Source organism: Erinaceus europaeus, chromosome 7 (assembly GCF_950295315.1).
Source record: "Erinaceus europaeus chromosome 7, mEriEur2.1, whole genome shotgun sequence".
In the NCBI taxonomy this organism is placed as follows: Eukaryota; Metazoa; Chordata; class Mammalia; order Eulipotyphla; family Erinaceidae; genus Erinaceus; species Erinaceus europaeus.
Genome location: NC_080168.1, coordinates 63,568,155 through 63,583,605, shown reverse-complemented (window position 1 = coordinate 63,583,605; position 15,451 = coordinate 63,568,155). Strand labels below are relative to the sequence as shown.

The following is a 15,451-nucleotide window of genomic DNA, read 5'->3' as shown; positions in this document are numbered from 1 at the left end:
CTTTTTTTTGCCAAATGTCTAAGCAATGTATATAAAGCACAGTGCTTTATACCAAGATTGGGGTGAGTGTCCAGTGTCGATGTTTGTACTGTAGTGATTATTTACCATCTAGATTTTTAGCTGTCAGACTGGCTCCCCAACTTCCTCAGTCTGTGTCACCGGAACCTTTGAGGAGTCACCCTCCTGCATGTTCCCCTGATGCTGGCCATCTGAGGCAGCCTTCCCAACTCTGCAGTGAGGACCCCTGGCTGCCAGGATCCCATGGGGGCAGAGAGCTCAGACTTCAGCATCTGAATACAAGTGGAAGAGATGGCTAGTGGTTGATTCTCAGGAGCATGCAGAAGTCCCTCCTGTGGACTATTCTTAAACCATATTTCACTATTTCTTTACTTATTGGATAGAGGCAGAGAGAAATTGAGAAGTTGGAAATGGAGAAGGAGAAAGAAAGAAGGACACCTGCTTCAGTGCTCCACTGCTCATGAAGCTTCTCCCCTGCAGATGGAAACTGTGGGCTTGAACCTGGGTCCTTGAGCATGGTGGTGTGCTTAACTGGGTGTGCCACCAGCTGGTCCCTCTCCTGTAGACTCTCACTGGTACAAGCAAGAGGTGCTGAAGGCAGTTTTAGGACAAGCCTATCCTGATCACAGATATAGCTGACAGAGAGAGGGGTGCTGGCAAGGGTGGCTGGGAGGCTTGTGAAGGGCTCCTGAAGCATCACAACCATTCTAGGAACCTTTACAGTGTTTCAGTCTAGGTTATATTATGCTGCAAAGCTATGATGGAGTGAGAAGTGAGGCACATTCAGTCTCTGGCCTGTATTTTCCCGCTGCCCATTCCATTTGCTAAACTCACTAACAAGTGCTTGAATAAATGCCTTCACAGGCCAGGCTCTAACTAGTTACATGATACATCTTGTGAGGAAAAGTTTCTGTAGTCTTTGGTGGTGAAAGCAGAATTTCTTCTGGGGAGCCTATCTGAAAGATGAAATAGAGTGACAGATTGCTGCTGTGTTCTAGAAGCCTGTCTAAGGATGTTACAGCAGTGAGATTAGGTTTGTGCTCAGTGGCCTAGAGAAACGTGGAATTGTAAACAACATTAAGTAGGAGATGGATTTTTGTCTCATGTACCTCAAGTAATGCCAGAGGCTAGTGGCAGAACATTGACATGGGCCCAGAGAACCCCAGTCCAAGTTCTATTTCACTTCTTTACTAGCTTTGTGGACTTCCAAAGAGCTCTGTCTCCTTGTGTGCATCATGGAGAAAATAATCCTTATTCTTTTTTTATTACTACTGATTTAATAATGATCTACAAGACCATAGGATATGAAGGGTACAATTCCACACAGTTCCCATCACCAGAGTTCTATATCCATCACTTCTACTGAAAACTTTCCCATTCTTTATTCCTCTGGGAGCATGGACCCAGAGTCATTATGGGGGTGCAGAAGGTAGGAGGTTTGGCTTCTGTAACTGCTTCTCTGATGGACATGGGCATTGGCAGGTGGATCCGTATCCCCAGCCTGTCTCTCTCTTTCCCTAGTGGGGCAGGGCTCTGGTGAGGTGGGGTTCCAGGGTACATTGGTGAGGTCATCTGCCCAAGGAAGTCAGGTTGGTGTCATGGTAGCATCTGCAACTTGGTGGCTAAAAAAGCAGAACAAGTTGTTTAATCAGGAACCTAAAGGTAAGGATATAGCAGATGAGATTTAAGGTCTCCATTTTGGAAAAAGCTATGTCTATTTTAGGTATATACATTCCATGGGGTCCATGACTTTACTAATTTTTGCCTGAGCCCAACAGTTAATATGCAGGTGGGCTAAAGGTATTGTCTGGGGAGATGGTGTAATAATCCTTATTCTAACTCTTAATGGTGGTTGTGAGGATCAAATAATTTTTATGGCATATGGGAGCCTTTGTAGTGACAAAGCTCTTCTGAGTAGCCAGGCAGCTATTGGCAGGAGATTCAGCCATCCTGCCTGTGGGCTAGCTTCTTCATGTCTATAGCTCATTTTAACCTGGAGACGCTTCTGGCAAGGAGCTAGGCAGCTCACTCTCTGAATGCTTGCTTCTCTCTTTCTCTCAGCGAAAGGAAAAGTTGGGTTTTACCAAAGCCCTTAGAGTGTTAACATTTGAGCTGTCTTAACATTTCACTTGGGTCTATGAGTACAAAAGGCTATTTCTCCCCCACTCTGGAAGTGAAATAGCTCACTTTGGCCAGGAGAAAGCTCCCCTATGAGCCTCAAGTCCTGGTGGGATTTACAACACATTTTTCTGTGCCTTTTTTTAAAAAAAATTTTATTTATAAAAAGGAAACACTAACAAAAACCACAGAATAAGAGGGGTACAACTCCATGCAGTTCCCACCACCAGAACTCCATATTCCATCCCCTCCCCTGATAGCTTTCCTGTTCTTTATCCCTCTGGGAATATAGACCCAGGGTCATTATGGGGTGCAGAAGGTGGAAGGTCTGGCTTCTGTAACTGCTTCCCCACTTAACATGCGCATTGGCAGGCCGATCCATACTCCCAGCTTGTGTCTCTCTTTCCCTAGTAGGGCAGGGCTCTGGGGTTTTCTGTGCCTTTATAGCCCTCTGGAGAAAGCCTTGCCCAGCAAATGCCTTCTGAGCTCTGGCCCTGGGCTGGGATCAAGGCCTGCGAGTGTTTGCCTCAGGAGTCCCCTGCTCAGCCCAAACCCAAGCCCAGACACAGTCTCGTACAGATGATTTCAAGAGAGGTGCCTTGGAGAAACTAAAGCACAATAAGGGAGCTGCAGCTAGGTTTTGGGTGACTGAGGTGTCCTGCTGTGTCCCTGAGCCAGACCTGAATTAACAGGGCTGGTGTCTGATGGCCTGTCTGTTGGGCCCAGGGGAGAGATTACTTACCATTTCCTGATTGTCAGTGGGAAGGTCCCACAGTCCTCACTGCCCTCTGCTATCTCTTTCCATCTTAAACAGTGGCCACTGACAGTCCCCTCCCCCACCACCCCACGCAAGTTTTCTGGAAGCGTGGCCCTGTGATCAACAGGAGGTGATTTTATCCCCCAAAAGCCATTTGCTGATTGTCAGCTCTGCGACAGGCCCTCACTGGTGGCTCCATCTGTTTTGCCTCATCGAAATTACGGGGGAGGAGAAATGAAACAGAAAGTTTTATTCCCTTCCTGATCAGAGGAAGTTGCTGGCCCAGTGAAGTGTGGGCCATTTGCACACTGTCCAGGCAGGCATTGTAAGTGGAGGCTGAGAATGATTTCCTGCCCTTGCCCTGGGTACAGAGAATTTGTTGTTGGGTTTACAGCTCATATGCACCACACCTTTAGAATGGCTCTCTATTCCTTCCTTCACTGACATTTACAAGCAGACTAAAAACACTGCCTACTCTTCTCATTTAAAGTGGCTACTTTGAGGACGTTTAATTTCCTTTCACAGTTGTTTAAAAAAAAAAAAAGCAAATGTCCTATGGCTAAGGCACTATGGGAATCCTACGCCTGGATGAACGGAGCCTGTTCTGTGGCTACTCAAATTTCCTGAGCTCCTGACTGTTGTACTGAATCAGCAGCTGTGGGGCCTAGAGTGAAGCTTTAAAACATTTAGGCCCATGATTTCCTTTCATCTGAGCTCCTAAAATGGGTGCTGGAAAGCTTGCTCAATGGACTTGTATTCAAGTTCAATCCCTGGCACTACATATGCTAAAACTTGGCAGTTCTCTGATGTCTCTCTTATGAGAATTAATAAAGCCTTTTTGAAAAACTCAAAACATGGAAATACCATATGGCACAGCGATAACCACTCATGGGGATTTATCAGTGATAACCACTCATGGGGATTATCTGCAGAATATGAAGGCACTGGCCCTAGAGGACATCTGCACTCCTGTGTTCATCGCATGTTATTCACATTTGCCAAGACGGGCTCGCCCAGATGGCCATCACCATTGAGGGGATATAGACCTTGATGGACCAGTACTCAGCTGTGAATCACAGTGAAATCTTGCCTGTTGACACAAGGTGGATGGAAGTTAAGGAGATTTGTTTTAATGTCCTCTAAAAGAAGCATGTACACATACATGCACACGCACACGCACACACACACACACAGCCACTACCACCACCAAAAGCATTTCTGCAGAAGCTATGAGCAACACTTTGTCTCCTCTTGGGGAGAATCTTCCTGCCATATGAGCATCCATCTACAAATGAGTTATTTAGTGGAACAGGATTGGGAGGGGAGCTGTTTGGGTCTACTTGGGGGAAGGCCATGAAACCCAGGCTGGAACGTGAAGAGGGCTTTTGATGGCTAAGGCATAGAATCTCAGGCTGAGAGGATGGGGGAGCTGGTGGACTGGGCCCACAGCCCTCACCTGTCCTGTCTGTCATCAAACCTGTCGGTTCTGTCCCTCCTGCAGTCTGCCATTGTCCCACTGTCCTCCACCACTTGCCCCTGACCTCTGGTTCAGGTCACCTTGCCCTTCCAGAAGGCCAGGAAAAATACAGGACATGGGTCCTATGCATTAGAAGCAGCAAAGACAACATACACTTTATTTTTTTCTTGAAACACAAATATAGAGATAACCAGAGAGGGTTTTCAGTCTACAGCCACCAACTTCTCTGACTGCTGGCAAACTTGACTTGATTGCAGATCAGGCAGAACTCCCTAATAGCTGCAACCATGTGTGTGACTTCCCTCAGGAATGGAGAGGAAGAATGACGCTCTCAGTCTGGAGAACTCTCAGAAGGCTAGAAACAGACCTGCCCTATGACCCAGCAATTCCTTTCCTCGGAATATATCCCAAAGAACCAAACACACCCATCCCAAAAGATCTGTGTATACCTATGTTCATAGCAACACAATTTGTAATAGCCAAAACCTGGAAGCAACCCAGGTGTCTAACAACAGGAAAGTGGCTGAGCCAAATTATGGTCTGTACAGGGGGCCAAGTCCATGGTGTCTGCACAGATGCCAGCCACAGCTGGGGCAGAGCCTCCTGGCACCCTCCTCCTCTCTTGAACCTGCTGCTGGCTCAGTTTGCAACACCTCAGCTCCAGGCACTTGAACCCCATGACCCACGTAATCATGGATTGTTGCTCTTCTCAGCTGTGTGCTCCCTAAGAGGGCTTGGCCCATGGTAGTCTTGGCCATGTATGTCTTTGCATCCTCGGCCCCATCTCATGCTTCTGGATGGCTCTGTTCTTCCTCAGCTGTGACCTTTCCCAGGCCAGGAGCTGAGGTGAGACTTAGGGACCCTTAGCCAGTGAAAGGTTGGCTTCACATCGCAGCAACCTCAGCCACAGAGATGGGGACCAGGGTCCACCAGCTGCATGACAACACCCCAAACTCCACTACCCAAGAGCTCGGGCCAGCCTAGAACCTAGAATTTTTAGGCAGGTACCTGCTTTGCCAGGGGACCAGGGAATGTTGCCCAGTGAACTGGATTAGAGATGGTAGTAGCAGAGAGTGCCATTCTTCTTTTTTAAAAATTTCTTTATTGGAGGATTAATGGTTTACAGTCAACAGTAAAATGCAGTAGCTGGTACATGTGTGACATTTCTCAATTTTCCACATAACAGTTCAACCCCTACTAGGTCCTTCTCTGCCATCATGTTCCAGAACCTGAACCTTCCCTCCCCCTACCCCAGAGTCTCTTTTACTTTGGTGTAAGTTCTGCTTTGTGTTTTTCCTTCTGTTCTTATTTTTCAACTTCTGTCTGTGAATGAGATCATCCCCTATTCATCCTTCTCTTTCTGGATGATCTCACTTAACAGGATTCCTTCAAGCTCCATCCAAGATGAGGTGAAAAAGGTGAATTCACCATTTTTAATAGCTGAGTAGTATTCCATTGTGTATACAGACCATAATTTGGCTCAGCCACTTTCCTGTTGTTGGACACCTGGGTTGCTTCCAGGTTTTGGCTATTACAAATTGTGTTGCTATGAACATAGGTATACACAGATCTTTTGGGATGGGTGTGTTTGGTTCTTTGGGATATATTCCGAGGAAAGGAATTGCTGGGTCATAGGGCAGGTCTGTTTCTAGCCTTCTGAGAGTTCTCCAGACTGAGAGCACCATTCTTCCTCTCCATTCCTGAGGGAAGTCACACACATGGTTGCAGCTATTAGGGAGTTCTGCCTGATCTGCAATCAAGTCAAGTTTGCCAGCAGTCAGAGAAGTTGGTGGCTGTAGACTGAAAACCCTCTCTGGTTATCTCTATACTTGTGTTTCAGGAAAAAAATAAAGTGTATGTTGTCTTTGCTGCTTCTAATGCATAGGACCCATGTCCTGTATTTTATTGGCTTGTGTGTGCCCAACAAGTGTCTTCGGGTCTAGTTCTTTGCTTTTCACATGTGTGCTGAGTGGTGACATGATGTCTCACTGTGAATGCAAAGGCTTCTCCTGCCTTCAGCAGTTAGAAGCTCTTTTCTGATGTTTGTAAAACTGAACTTTAAGCTAGGAATGAACAGTTCCTTTCCTGTTGGCATATTTGTGTGTGGCAGAGAGGCAAATCCAAACACGCTTTATTTGTAATATAAGTTGGGTATGGGGCAAAGTCATTTCTCCTGTATTTTTAAAATATCAACAACTGACAGTCCTGTTTCCTGGTCATTTATGTCTTTAGGGACCACAAGTAAGGTGAACTTCAAAAAGAGAGCACATCTTTTGTTTAATTTTATAATTAGTTTTTTAAAGATAACTATTGAATGAACATATATAGCTGTCATCAAGAATGTGGATAGAATGGGTAATTTAGCTGACAAAAATTTACTTTCCTGATAAAAGTTTGAAAATAGAATGATTCTAAATATTAACACAACAACCAAAAGAAAGTTTTTAAACTAAAATTTTGGCCTTTGAGAGAAAAAAATGAAAATAGTAGTTGAACCCTCTGTTACTACTCCTATATTACAGAATATTGGGAACTGGCCTTTACTCTAAAGTGTAATCAGCTCCACAGACAAAATAATGCAAATACGGAGACTGTTTAGTCAAACTTGCATTTTTCTCATGGAAAAGAAAAGTCTATTTTGCTTTTTGACTTAGAGAGCTCCTAGTCCCCTATCATTCCCTATCTTACTTTCTACACTTAGGACAGTAGACTTTGTCTAGTGATTTTTTTTTTTTTTTTTATGTTGTTGTTTTTATTGCCACCTGGGTTATTGCTAGGGCTTTGTGCCTGCGTGACAAATCCATCCACTATTCCTGTGGTCATGTTTTTTAATTTTTACCCCGAACCTTTTTTAATTTGATGGCATGGAGAGAATTTGAGAGGTGGAGAGGGAGATGGAGATGGAGATGGAGAGGGTTTGAGGTAGAGACACTTGCAGTATTTGCTTCATCACCCTAGAAGCTTGTTCCCTCCCTCTTCAGACAGGGGGCAGGGGCTCAAACCTGGGTCCCTGTGCATAGCAATGTGTGCTCTTAACCAGGTGCACCACCTCCTGGACTCCTGTTTTTCATTTCCAGTCCTCGCTTATGTGGGAGTATGAGGAAAGGAGGGTAGAAATGTGATTGTTGTGATTTGCTTTCACCTTTTGCCTCATTGGGCCTGTCAAAGATACATACCATGAGTGATAAACAGCGAACATCTCTAGTCTCAGCCCATCACTTTCTCAGACTGACTACACCATTTACACGTTGGAGGTATCTTTTAATGCAGTCTTCTGGTTTGATCTCTCATTAATTACATTAGCTGTGGCATCCTTGAAAAAACCAGCTTACAAAGAAGGGAGTTACTTTAACAGCTCTGGCAATCACTTGAAAAGGATGTCCTAGATGGGATCAGAGAAATGACAACAAATGGTTAAGATGAGCTTGAATGTTCTTTTGCTTGGTCAGGGATTCTGAGACTCCTGTGCTTTGCTATAAGGAAATCTCTGAAATGTCTGTCACCTTAGTTACGGTGTTTTTATTTGTTGGTTTCTCACAGACTGCCTGTTTAAGGTGTGTCCTATGAACCGGTATTCTGCCCAGAAACAGTATTGGAAAGCGAAGCAAGCCAAACAAGGGAACCACACAGAGGCAGCCCTGCTGAAGAAGTTACAGGTAAAGGCCTGGCTAAACCAGTGTCTACCCCAGGCTTCCCCCAGAAAGACCAGGAGCAAAGGTCTGCTTCACAGGCCTCGCTGTCACTCCATGTAGAGAGGCTTACAGCAACAAGTGGGAAGTAAAAGGGCCTTCCAAGTTACCAGGTGTGACTCCTGCTTTCCTGGCATGTCAGTAACATGTTCCTGCAGCCATTTCTCAGGGAGTGCCACACACACAGTTTCCTGTCACCCCTGAAGCCAGTTCAGAATCCCTGCATTGGTAACAAACCCAGTGATGCTTTACTCGGCACGACACAGAACTCTTTAGAAAGACCATGTGAAGCAACAACAAACATCTGCTGTTTCTGCTTTGGAATCTGTGCAGATTTAATTTGGGGTCCGTTCAGGTCCACGTGACTCAGAATTGAAGCCATATTTTCCAACTTGTGAAATTTTCCTTCACCATATGTGGGTCCTTTAAGCACTGATCCTTCTGAAAATGATTGTGTACAAAAGGAACTTTGCACTTCTCTGAAAATTTGTGATAACATCACTGCAAAAAATTTTTGGGCCACCTTTCAGCATTGAACTGAATTATCATTTTACAGGCACCTTTCAGCATTAAATAGAGTTATCATGGTATATTGTAATGATTTATCTATTGTCTCTTCCATAGACATAAAAAAAAGTAAAGCAGAAGGGCTGGGCGATTGTGCACATGGTTGAGCATACTTGTTACAAGGTGCCAGGACCCAGGTTCGAGCCCCTGTTCCCCACCTGCAGGGAGAAAGCTTTGCAAAGTGGTGAAGCAGGGCTGCTGGTGTCTGTCTCTCTTTCTTTCTATCTCACCGTCCCTCTTGATTTTTTATTTAATATTTATTTATTTTCCCTTTTGTTGCCCTTGTTGTTTTATTGTTGTAGTTACTATTGTTGTTGTTATTGATGTCGTTGTTGTTGGATAGGACAGAGAGAAACGGTAAGAGGAGGGGAAGACAGGGAGAGAAAGATAGACACAACTGCAGACCTTCTTCACTGCTTGTGAAGCAACTCCCCTGCAGGTGGGGAACCGGGATCCTTAATGGTGGTCCTTAACCTGCTGAATACCACCCGACTCCCCCCTCTTGATTTCTGACTGTCTCTTTCCAATAAATAAATAAAGATAGTAAAAAAATTAAAAAGTAAAGCAGAAAGCCAATTTTATTCATCTTTGTTATATCTCCCTAAAAACTGTATTACTTTGTCAGTTATTCGTTCTGCTCATCATACTTGATACGATTTATTTCATAACTTTATTTTTTTTTATTTAGCATGCTGCTGAACTGGAGCAAAAACAGAATGAATCAGAGAACAAGAAACTGTTGGGAGAAATTGTGAAATACAGTAATGTCATACAGGTAGGTCTCTCCTTCCGCTCATGAGCAGACAGTTTTCTGGGCAGTTTCTGTTGCGTAGGCTCACTCAGGTGCTCTGGTCACTGCCACTCTTTTCAGTTGTCATTCAGTGCCCTGTTGGATGCTGGGGAATGAGTGCATTGTGAGAGAGGAGGAAGTTCAACTGGTAATGTGCACAGAGTATTACATCCAAGGAGTCGTGTGGGTTAAGTGCACATGGCGTGAAGTGCAAGGACCAGAGTAAGGATGCTGGTTCCATTTCCCCACTTGCAGGGGAGTCACTTCACAGGTGGTGAAGCAGGTCTGCAGGTATCTCTCTTTCTCTTCCCCCCTCTGTATTCCCCTCCTCTCTCCATTTCTCTCTGTCCTATCCAACAACAACAACAACAATAACAATATCAAGGGCAACAAAAATGGGGAAAATGGCCTACAGGAGCAGTGGATTCATAGTGTAGGCATCAACCTCCAGCAATAACCCTGGAGGCAAAAGGAAAAAAAAAGTAATAAAAAGGAAAAAAAATAGGGAGTTGGACAGTGGGTTAACCGCACACGTGGCGTGAAGTGCAAGGGCTGGCTTAAGGATCCTGGTTCGAGCCCCCGACTCCTCACCTGCAGGGGAGTTGCTTCACAGGCAGAGAAGCAGGTCTGCAGGTGTCTGTCTTTCTCTCCCCGTCTCTGTCTTCCCCTCCTCTCTCCATTTTTCTCTGTCCTATCTAACGACGACATCAGTAATAAGAATAATAATATCTACAAAAACAATAAAAAAGGCAACAAAAGGGTAAAAAAAAGAATATTACATTCAAAAAAGCAGCTCTCATTCCCCAAGACTTGTGATAAAACAGTCTCTTGAGGCTGGGTGGTGGCATATGTATTTGAACACACGTTACAGTGCTCAAGGACCCGCGTTCCAGCCCCCGGTCCTCCTCCCCCCTGGCAAGAGGAAAGCTTTGTGAGTGGTAAAGCAGGGCTGCAGGTATCTCTGTCTCTCTCTTTCTCTGTCTCTCTCCCTTTCTATCACCCCTCCCCTCTCAATTTCTGGCTGTCTCTAACCAATAAAGAAATAAAGATAAAAAATTGAAAAAAAAATTTTTTAAAGTCTCTTAGAACCAATGTGAGTAATATGTAGTACAGAAGGCTTCAGCTGGAAACCACCCTTGTTTTTAGAAGGTCTATTTCGAGCAGCACCTGCTGAGTCATCTGGGCTGCACTCCTTCCTCAGATCTTTTACCTTTTTACTTGACAGCTTGTTCATCAGTATTCTACCTCATCCAAGAAGGAATGTTAGGCATTTTTAAAAATACACACCACATATTGAGAGACTATAGGAAATAAGGCAACTGGGTCAGAGGAAGAGTAATGGTTGGAGGAGTGTGTAAGCAAACCAGGTTGCAGAGCCTGGTACATTCTGGCTGGCTCTCTCTGTGCGTGACCTGCCTGTTCCAGAAGGGAAGCCTGTCACAATCATGCTCACCTGGGAGGGCCACACCGCAAGGAATGAAGTTGGGGCCTGGATCCACAGATGCTCCCAGGAAGGCCAGAGAGTACTCCCTCCACCCGGCCCTGACAAAGGGGACATTGTGGCAGGCAGTGTGTCTCTGCTTCCTCATGCTCCCTGCCACAATGAGGTGTTTCACTGAGCTGTTCTCCAAATTAACACTCCCTGATATTTTGATATTGGCCCAAGTACAGGGCAGCCGGAGTTGTTTTCCAATGAACAGGATGGTGCTGGTGTAATGACACGTCTGTGATTCCAGTGGCCTGGGAGGCTGTGTGTCTGTCGGGTGGTTCAGCCAGCAGAGCCTTTGCTTGTTGTTAGGGACTAGAAGTGGAGGTATTCACATGGTTAGTTAGGGATGGAGCTGTGGGTGCTAATCTAGTGGCTGCCCAGGGCTGGGGTCATCTAGGAGGGTTTGCTGGCTACAGGTAAAATGAAAACCCCAGCAAGGATAAAGAGCTTCTCAAATAGATGAGTTTTTTTTTTGCCTTTTTTAAAATTTGTGATGAATAGTGGGTTATAATATTATAGTGTGTAGTTCCACACCACACCCACCAAAATTCTGTGTCCCCACCATCTTACTTCCCAAAGATGACCACTAGGGTTCTCATAAAGTCTTAGAAGTTCTGTGTCCCCACCCTCTCACCTCCCAAAGATAACCACTAGGGGTGTCACAAAGTCTTAGAAACAAGTTGTTTGCTTCTGTTTTATTTTCCCTCCTGTCGTCGTCCTCCTCCTCCTCTTCTTCTTCTACTTCTGCTTCTCTTTCTCCTTCTCCCTCCTCCTTTGCAAGTTCATCTGTATCAGATCTCTAGATACCACATAGGAGTGAAACCGTCTGGTAGTTGTCTTTCATCTCTTTACTTATTTTGCTAGCATCATCACCTCCAGTTCCACCTGTTTTGTCCCAAAGGACACAACATCAGCTTTACTATTATTTTTTATTGCAAAGTAGTATTCCATGGAATATGTATCCCATAACTTCTTTAGCCAGTGATCTGTGGATGGGCATGTAGGCTGCTTCCTCTCATTGGCTGTTGTGAATAACACAGCTGTGAACACAGGGCTGTGTATGTCCCTTTGAATTATATTATGGTTTGCATGTCCTTTGGATAAATGCCCAAGAGTGACTCAAATACCCCCCCCCCAATAAACCACTGTTATAGTTATTGAAATGATCTTTTTTTTTTTTTTTTTACCCTACACAGCATTTCCATCATTATTAATCATTATAAATTGGAGGTGGGGGGGAGAGAAAGGAGGGGAGGCCACAGCACTGATCTGTGATCCATGGAACTCCTCCCCAATTCTGTTCATGGTGCTTCCACACAGTACCAGGGCTTCATTGTCCAGATCCCAGCTTGGTAAGACACATTCCCTACTAGGTGAGCTATCCCCTACTCAGAATTAGTCTCTGTGTAACTGTAATAATAGTTGGGAGGACTTTCAATTTCCTACTTGGTAGAATAGTGCTTTGGATGGCTTTGTCCAGTACACCTGAGCTGTAGTGCTGTGGACTCCTGGGGGGAGAGGAGGCAGGGGAGCAGAGCGTAACAAGAGGCAGGCTTAGCATCTTCCATGGAATGTGCAAAGGCTGCGTGAGACCCACCACCTCTCTCCTTGAAGCCCCTGGATAATCAGGGCTGTATGTGCAGACAGGAGGAAAACTTCCCATGCATTGGGTAGTATTTTAGTTGCTTTTTTCCCCCTAATTAAAAAAATATTTAGTTTTAAAAATTAATTTATTTAAAAATATTTAATTTTAGGGGTCAGATGGTGGCACACCTAGTTAAGCTCACACATTACAGTGCACAAGGACTGGAGTTCAATCCCCCTAGTCCCCACCTGCAGTGGGGGGAAGTTTCTCAAGTGGTGAAACAGTGCTGCAGGTGCATCTCTCTCTTGCCCTCCACTCTCAGTTTCTCTCTGTCTCTACCCAAAATTAATAGATATTAAAAAATAAAAAATATATAAGTTAAAAAAAACCTATGTACAAGAGTGAGAGAGTCAGAATATTATTCTGGCACATGTGATACCAGGAGTCGAATGCAGGACCTCTTGCCTTTTTTTTTTGACCAGAGCATTGTTCAGCTCTGGCTTGTGCAGGGTGCGGGGGGTGGTGAATTTGGGCCTATGGAGCCTCAGGAAGGATTGTCTCTTTGCATAACCATTATGCTATCTCCCCCACCCTAGCAACTCTAGCTTTTTAAGTCCAATGTTGTAGCCACTGTACCACCACCTAGGTCACTGTCTACTCTTTTTTTCTTCCCCTGTAATTATCTTGTTTTGGTGACTGTGCAGAAATCTAGACAAGTGAGTGGTTTGGAGGAACAGCCAGGTCCTCTTGGGAGAGCTTGGTTTAATCCTTTTTTTCATTAGTAGATGGGAGTCATCCTGAAGCGGTTTGTTTCTCCCCTGTACCCACGTTGTTTTTGAAGTATAAAATGGGGGTGAAGGTGAGAAGGGACCCAAAAAATATCGACTGAGAGAGGAGGGTGGCTTGGAGACTGAAAAGGGCTCCCTGTCGGATCTCCCTCCTGAGTGCTGCTCTGGGGGACGAGATGGAAGCAGATGTCTGTACATGACAGGGACCCAGGAGGAGAGGCAGTGACCCCTGTTCTTCCCTTCCAGCTGTTGCACATCAAGAGCAACAAGTACCTGACTGTCAACAAGAGACTGCCAGCCCTTCTGGAGAAGAATGCCATGCGGGTGTCCCTGGATGCTGCAGGCAACGAAGGCTCCTGGTTCTACGTCCACCCTTTCTGGAAGCTGCGGAGCGAGGGTGACAATGTGAGTACTTGTAAGAGCAGGAGAGAAACTGCACTCAGGAAGGCATGGATTCCTAAACTGTGACTGTCCTGAACATGCAAAGGGAGCAGTCTTTTAAAACTCCAACACATTTTGAAGTTAGTGTCTTGGATAAGTTAAAAGACTTTGTTTTTGACAGCACAGATAGTGCTCAGGGTTCATCAGATTCACTGTTCTAATTTATTTCAAATAATCTTGGCAGTTTATTTCAAATAATCTTGACAATGTTGCACCTGGCTGAGTGCAGGTGTTACAGTGCACAAAGACCTGAGTTCAAGACTGGCTCCCACCTTCAGAGGGAAAGGTTTTTAAGGGGTGAAGCAGGGTTACAGATGTCTCTTTGTCTCCCTCCCTTCCTACCTCATCCTTCTCTTACTTTCTCTTTTTGTCCAATAAATAAGTAAGTAAAGCATAAAAAAATCATCTCCCAGCCAGAATGTGCACAAAAGGACATAAAGGTTCCTCATATCAGCCAAGTCTTTTAAGGAAAAGCAGTGTTTGCATAATCTGGAGAGAGCATGGCTGCAAGGAAAGGCTCTGGCTTAAAAGTTGGTGTTGGGGCCGGGTGGTGGTGCCCCTGGTTGAGCGTACATGTTACAGTGTGCAAGGACCTAGGTTTGAGTCCTTGGTCCCCACCTGCAGGGGGAAAGCTTCACAAGTAGTGAAGCAGTGCTGCAGGTGTCTCTCTGTCTCTCTCCCTATCACCCCCTTCCCTCTCAATTTCTGGCTGTGTCTATCCAATAAATAAATAAAGATAAAAAAAGAAAGTTTTAAAAAAAAGTAGGTGTTTACCTCTTTGATTGAACAGAGTAGTGGTGAATCATGTTGCCGTTCCTTAACTGGCTGTGTGACCAGTTACTCCCAGTTTCATTCCTTGCACTAGATGTGTAGTGGGCAAGGAGTTCCAGCTTGGCACCTGCTAGTTAATGACAGCATATGAGAGATGCCGTGGAACACGTGCATATATGGCATCATGCATTTTGAATGGCCTCCAAATTCCTCTGCTACTTTCCTAGAGTAGATAGAATAAAAATAATGAGCACTGACTCGGTAGACTCAGGACTTTGATTTTTTGCATGTAGCAAGTCATGGTCTCTAGCACACAGGGGAGGCATCATAAATGGAGGATGATACCAGATTCTAAAATAACTTTCATAAGTAGCATACCTTAAAAGTAATGGGGTCAGGTGATGGAGCAAAGTAGTTAAGACTTTTGAAAAATTCACACTGTGAATGTGAAGCAATATATAAGATTAATCTGATCGTTTCCTCAGTCTATACTTTGATGATATTACAAATGTGTTTATAGCTATTCCTTGTACCAGAAATGTCTTCTTTTGTGGTGAATCTATTTTTTCCCCCATTGAATTTTAAAGTACAATTTTAATCCCACAGGATGCAAGCTTTAATTGGATCACTAAATTATCTGGTGATCCCCTCATTAGGTAAGCTTTGGGAGAAGCATGGCATGCAGGAATGGTGTGCACTTTAAGCCTTGTGTTAAATTCTTTAAAAGTTAAGGAACCCCCCTTTTATTGTTCTTTTGATATCAGGTATTGTGTTCTATGAGCATGATTCATATATATATATATATTTCTTTAATTTCAATAGTTAATTGCATTCAACTCTCAGTTCTTTAGAATTTCCCATTTAGATGGTCGTACAGTATCTTAATATGTACCTTAATTATTTTGCTGTGACACAGCCCTCACCCCTACCCTTCAAGTAGTACCCCCTCTATTTTGTGGTC

General features: G+C 44.5%; 1 protein-coding gene across 3 annotated transcripts in view; it reads left to right on the top strand.

Annotated features, from left to right (window-relative positions):
* Window positions 1-15,451, top strand: part of ITPR2 (inositol 1,4,5-trisphosphate receptor type 2) — a 380,387-nt gene that overhangs the window by 89,822 nt on the left and 275,114 nt on the right. For 2 of the 3 annotated variants that reach the window (XM_007517924.3, XM_060194551.1), the window contains exons 3-5: window positions 7,911-8,026; window positions 9,315-9,401; window positions 13,525-13,683. In XM_007517924.3, the coding sequence (XP_007517986.1) occupies window positions 7,911-8,026; window positions 9,315-9,401; window positions 13,525-13,683 (362 nt within the window). Of the gene's footprint in view, window positions 1-7,910; window positions 8,027-9,314; window positions 9,402-13,524; window positions 13,684-15,096; window positions 15,147-15,451 lie in introns of those variants that run through there. The other variant, XM_060194552.1, reaches the window with a different exon arrangement.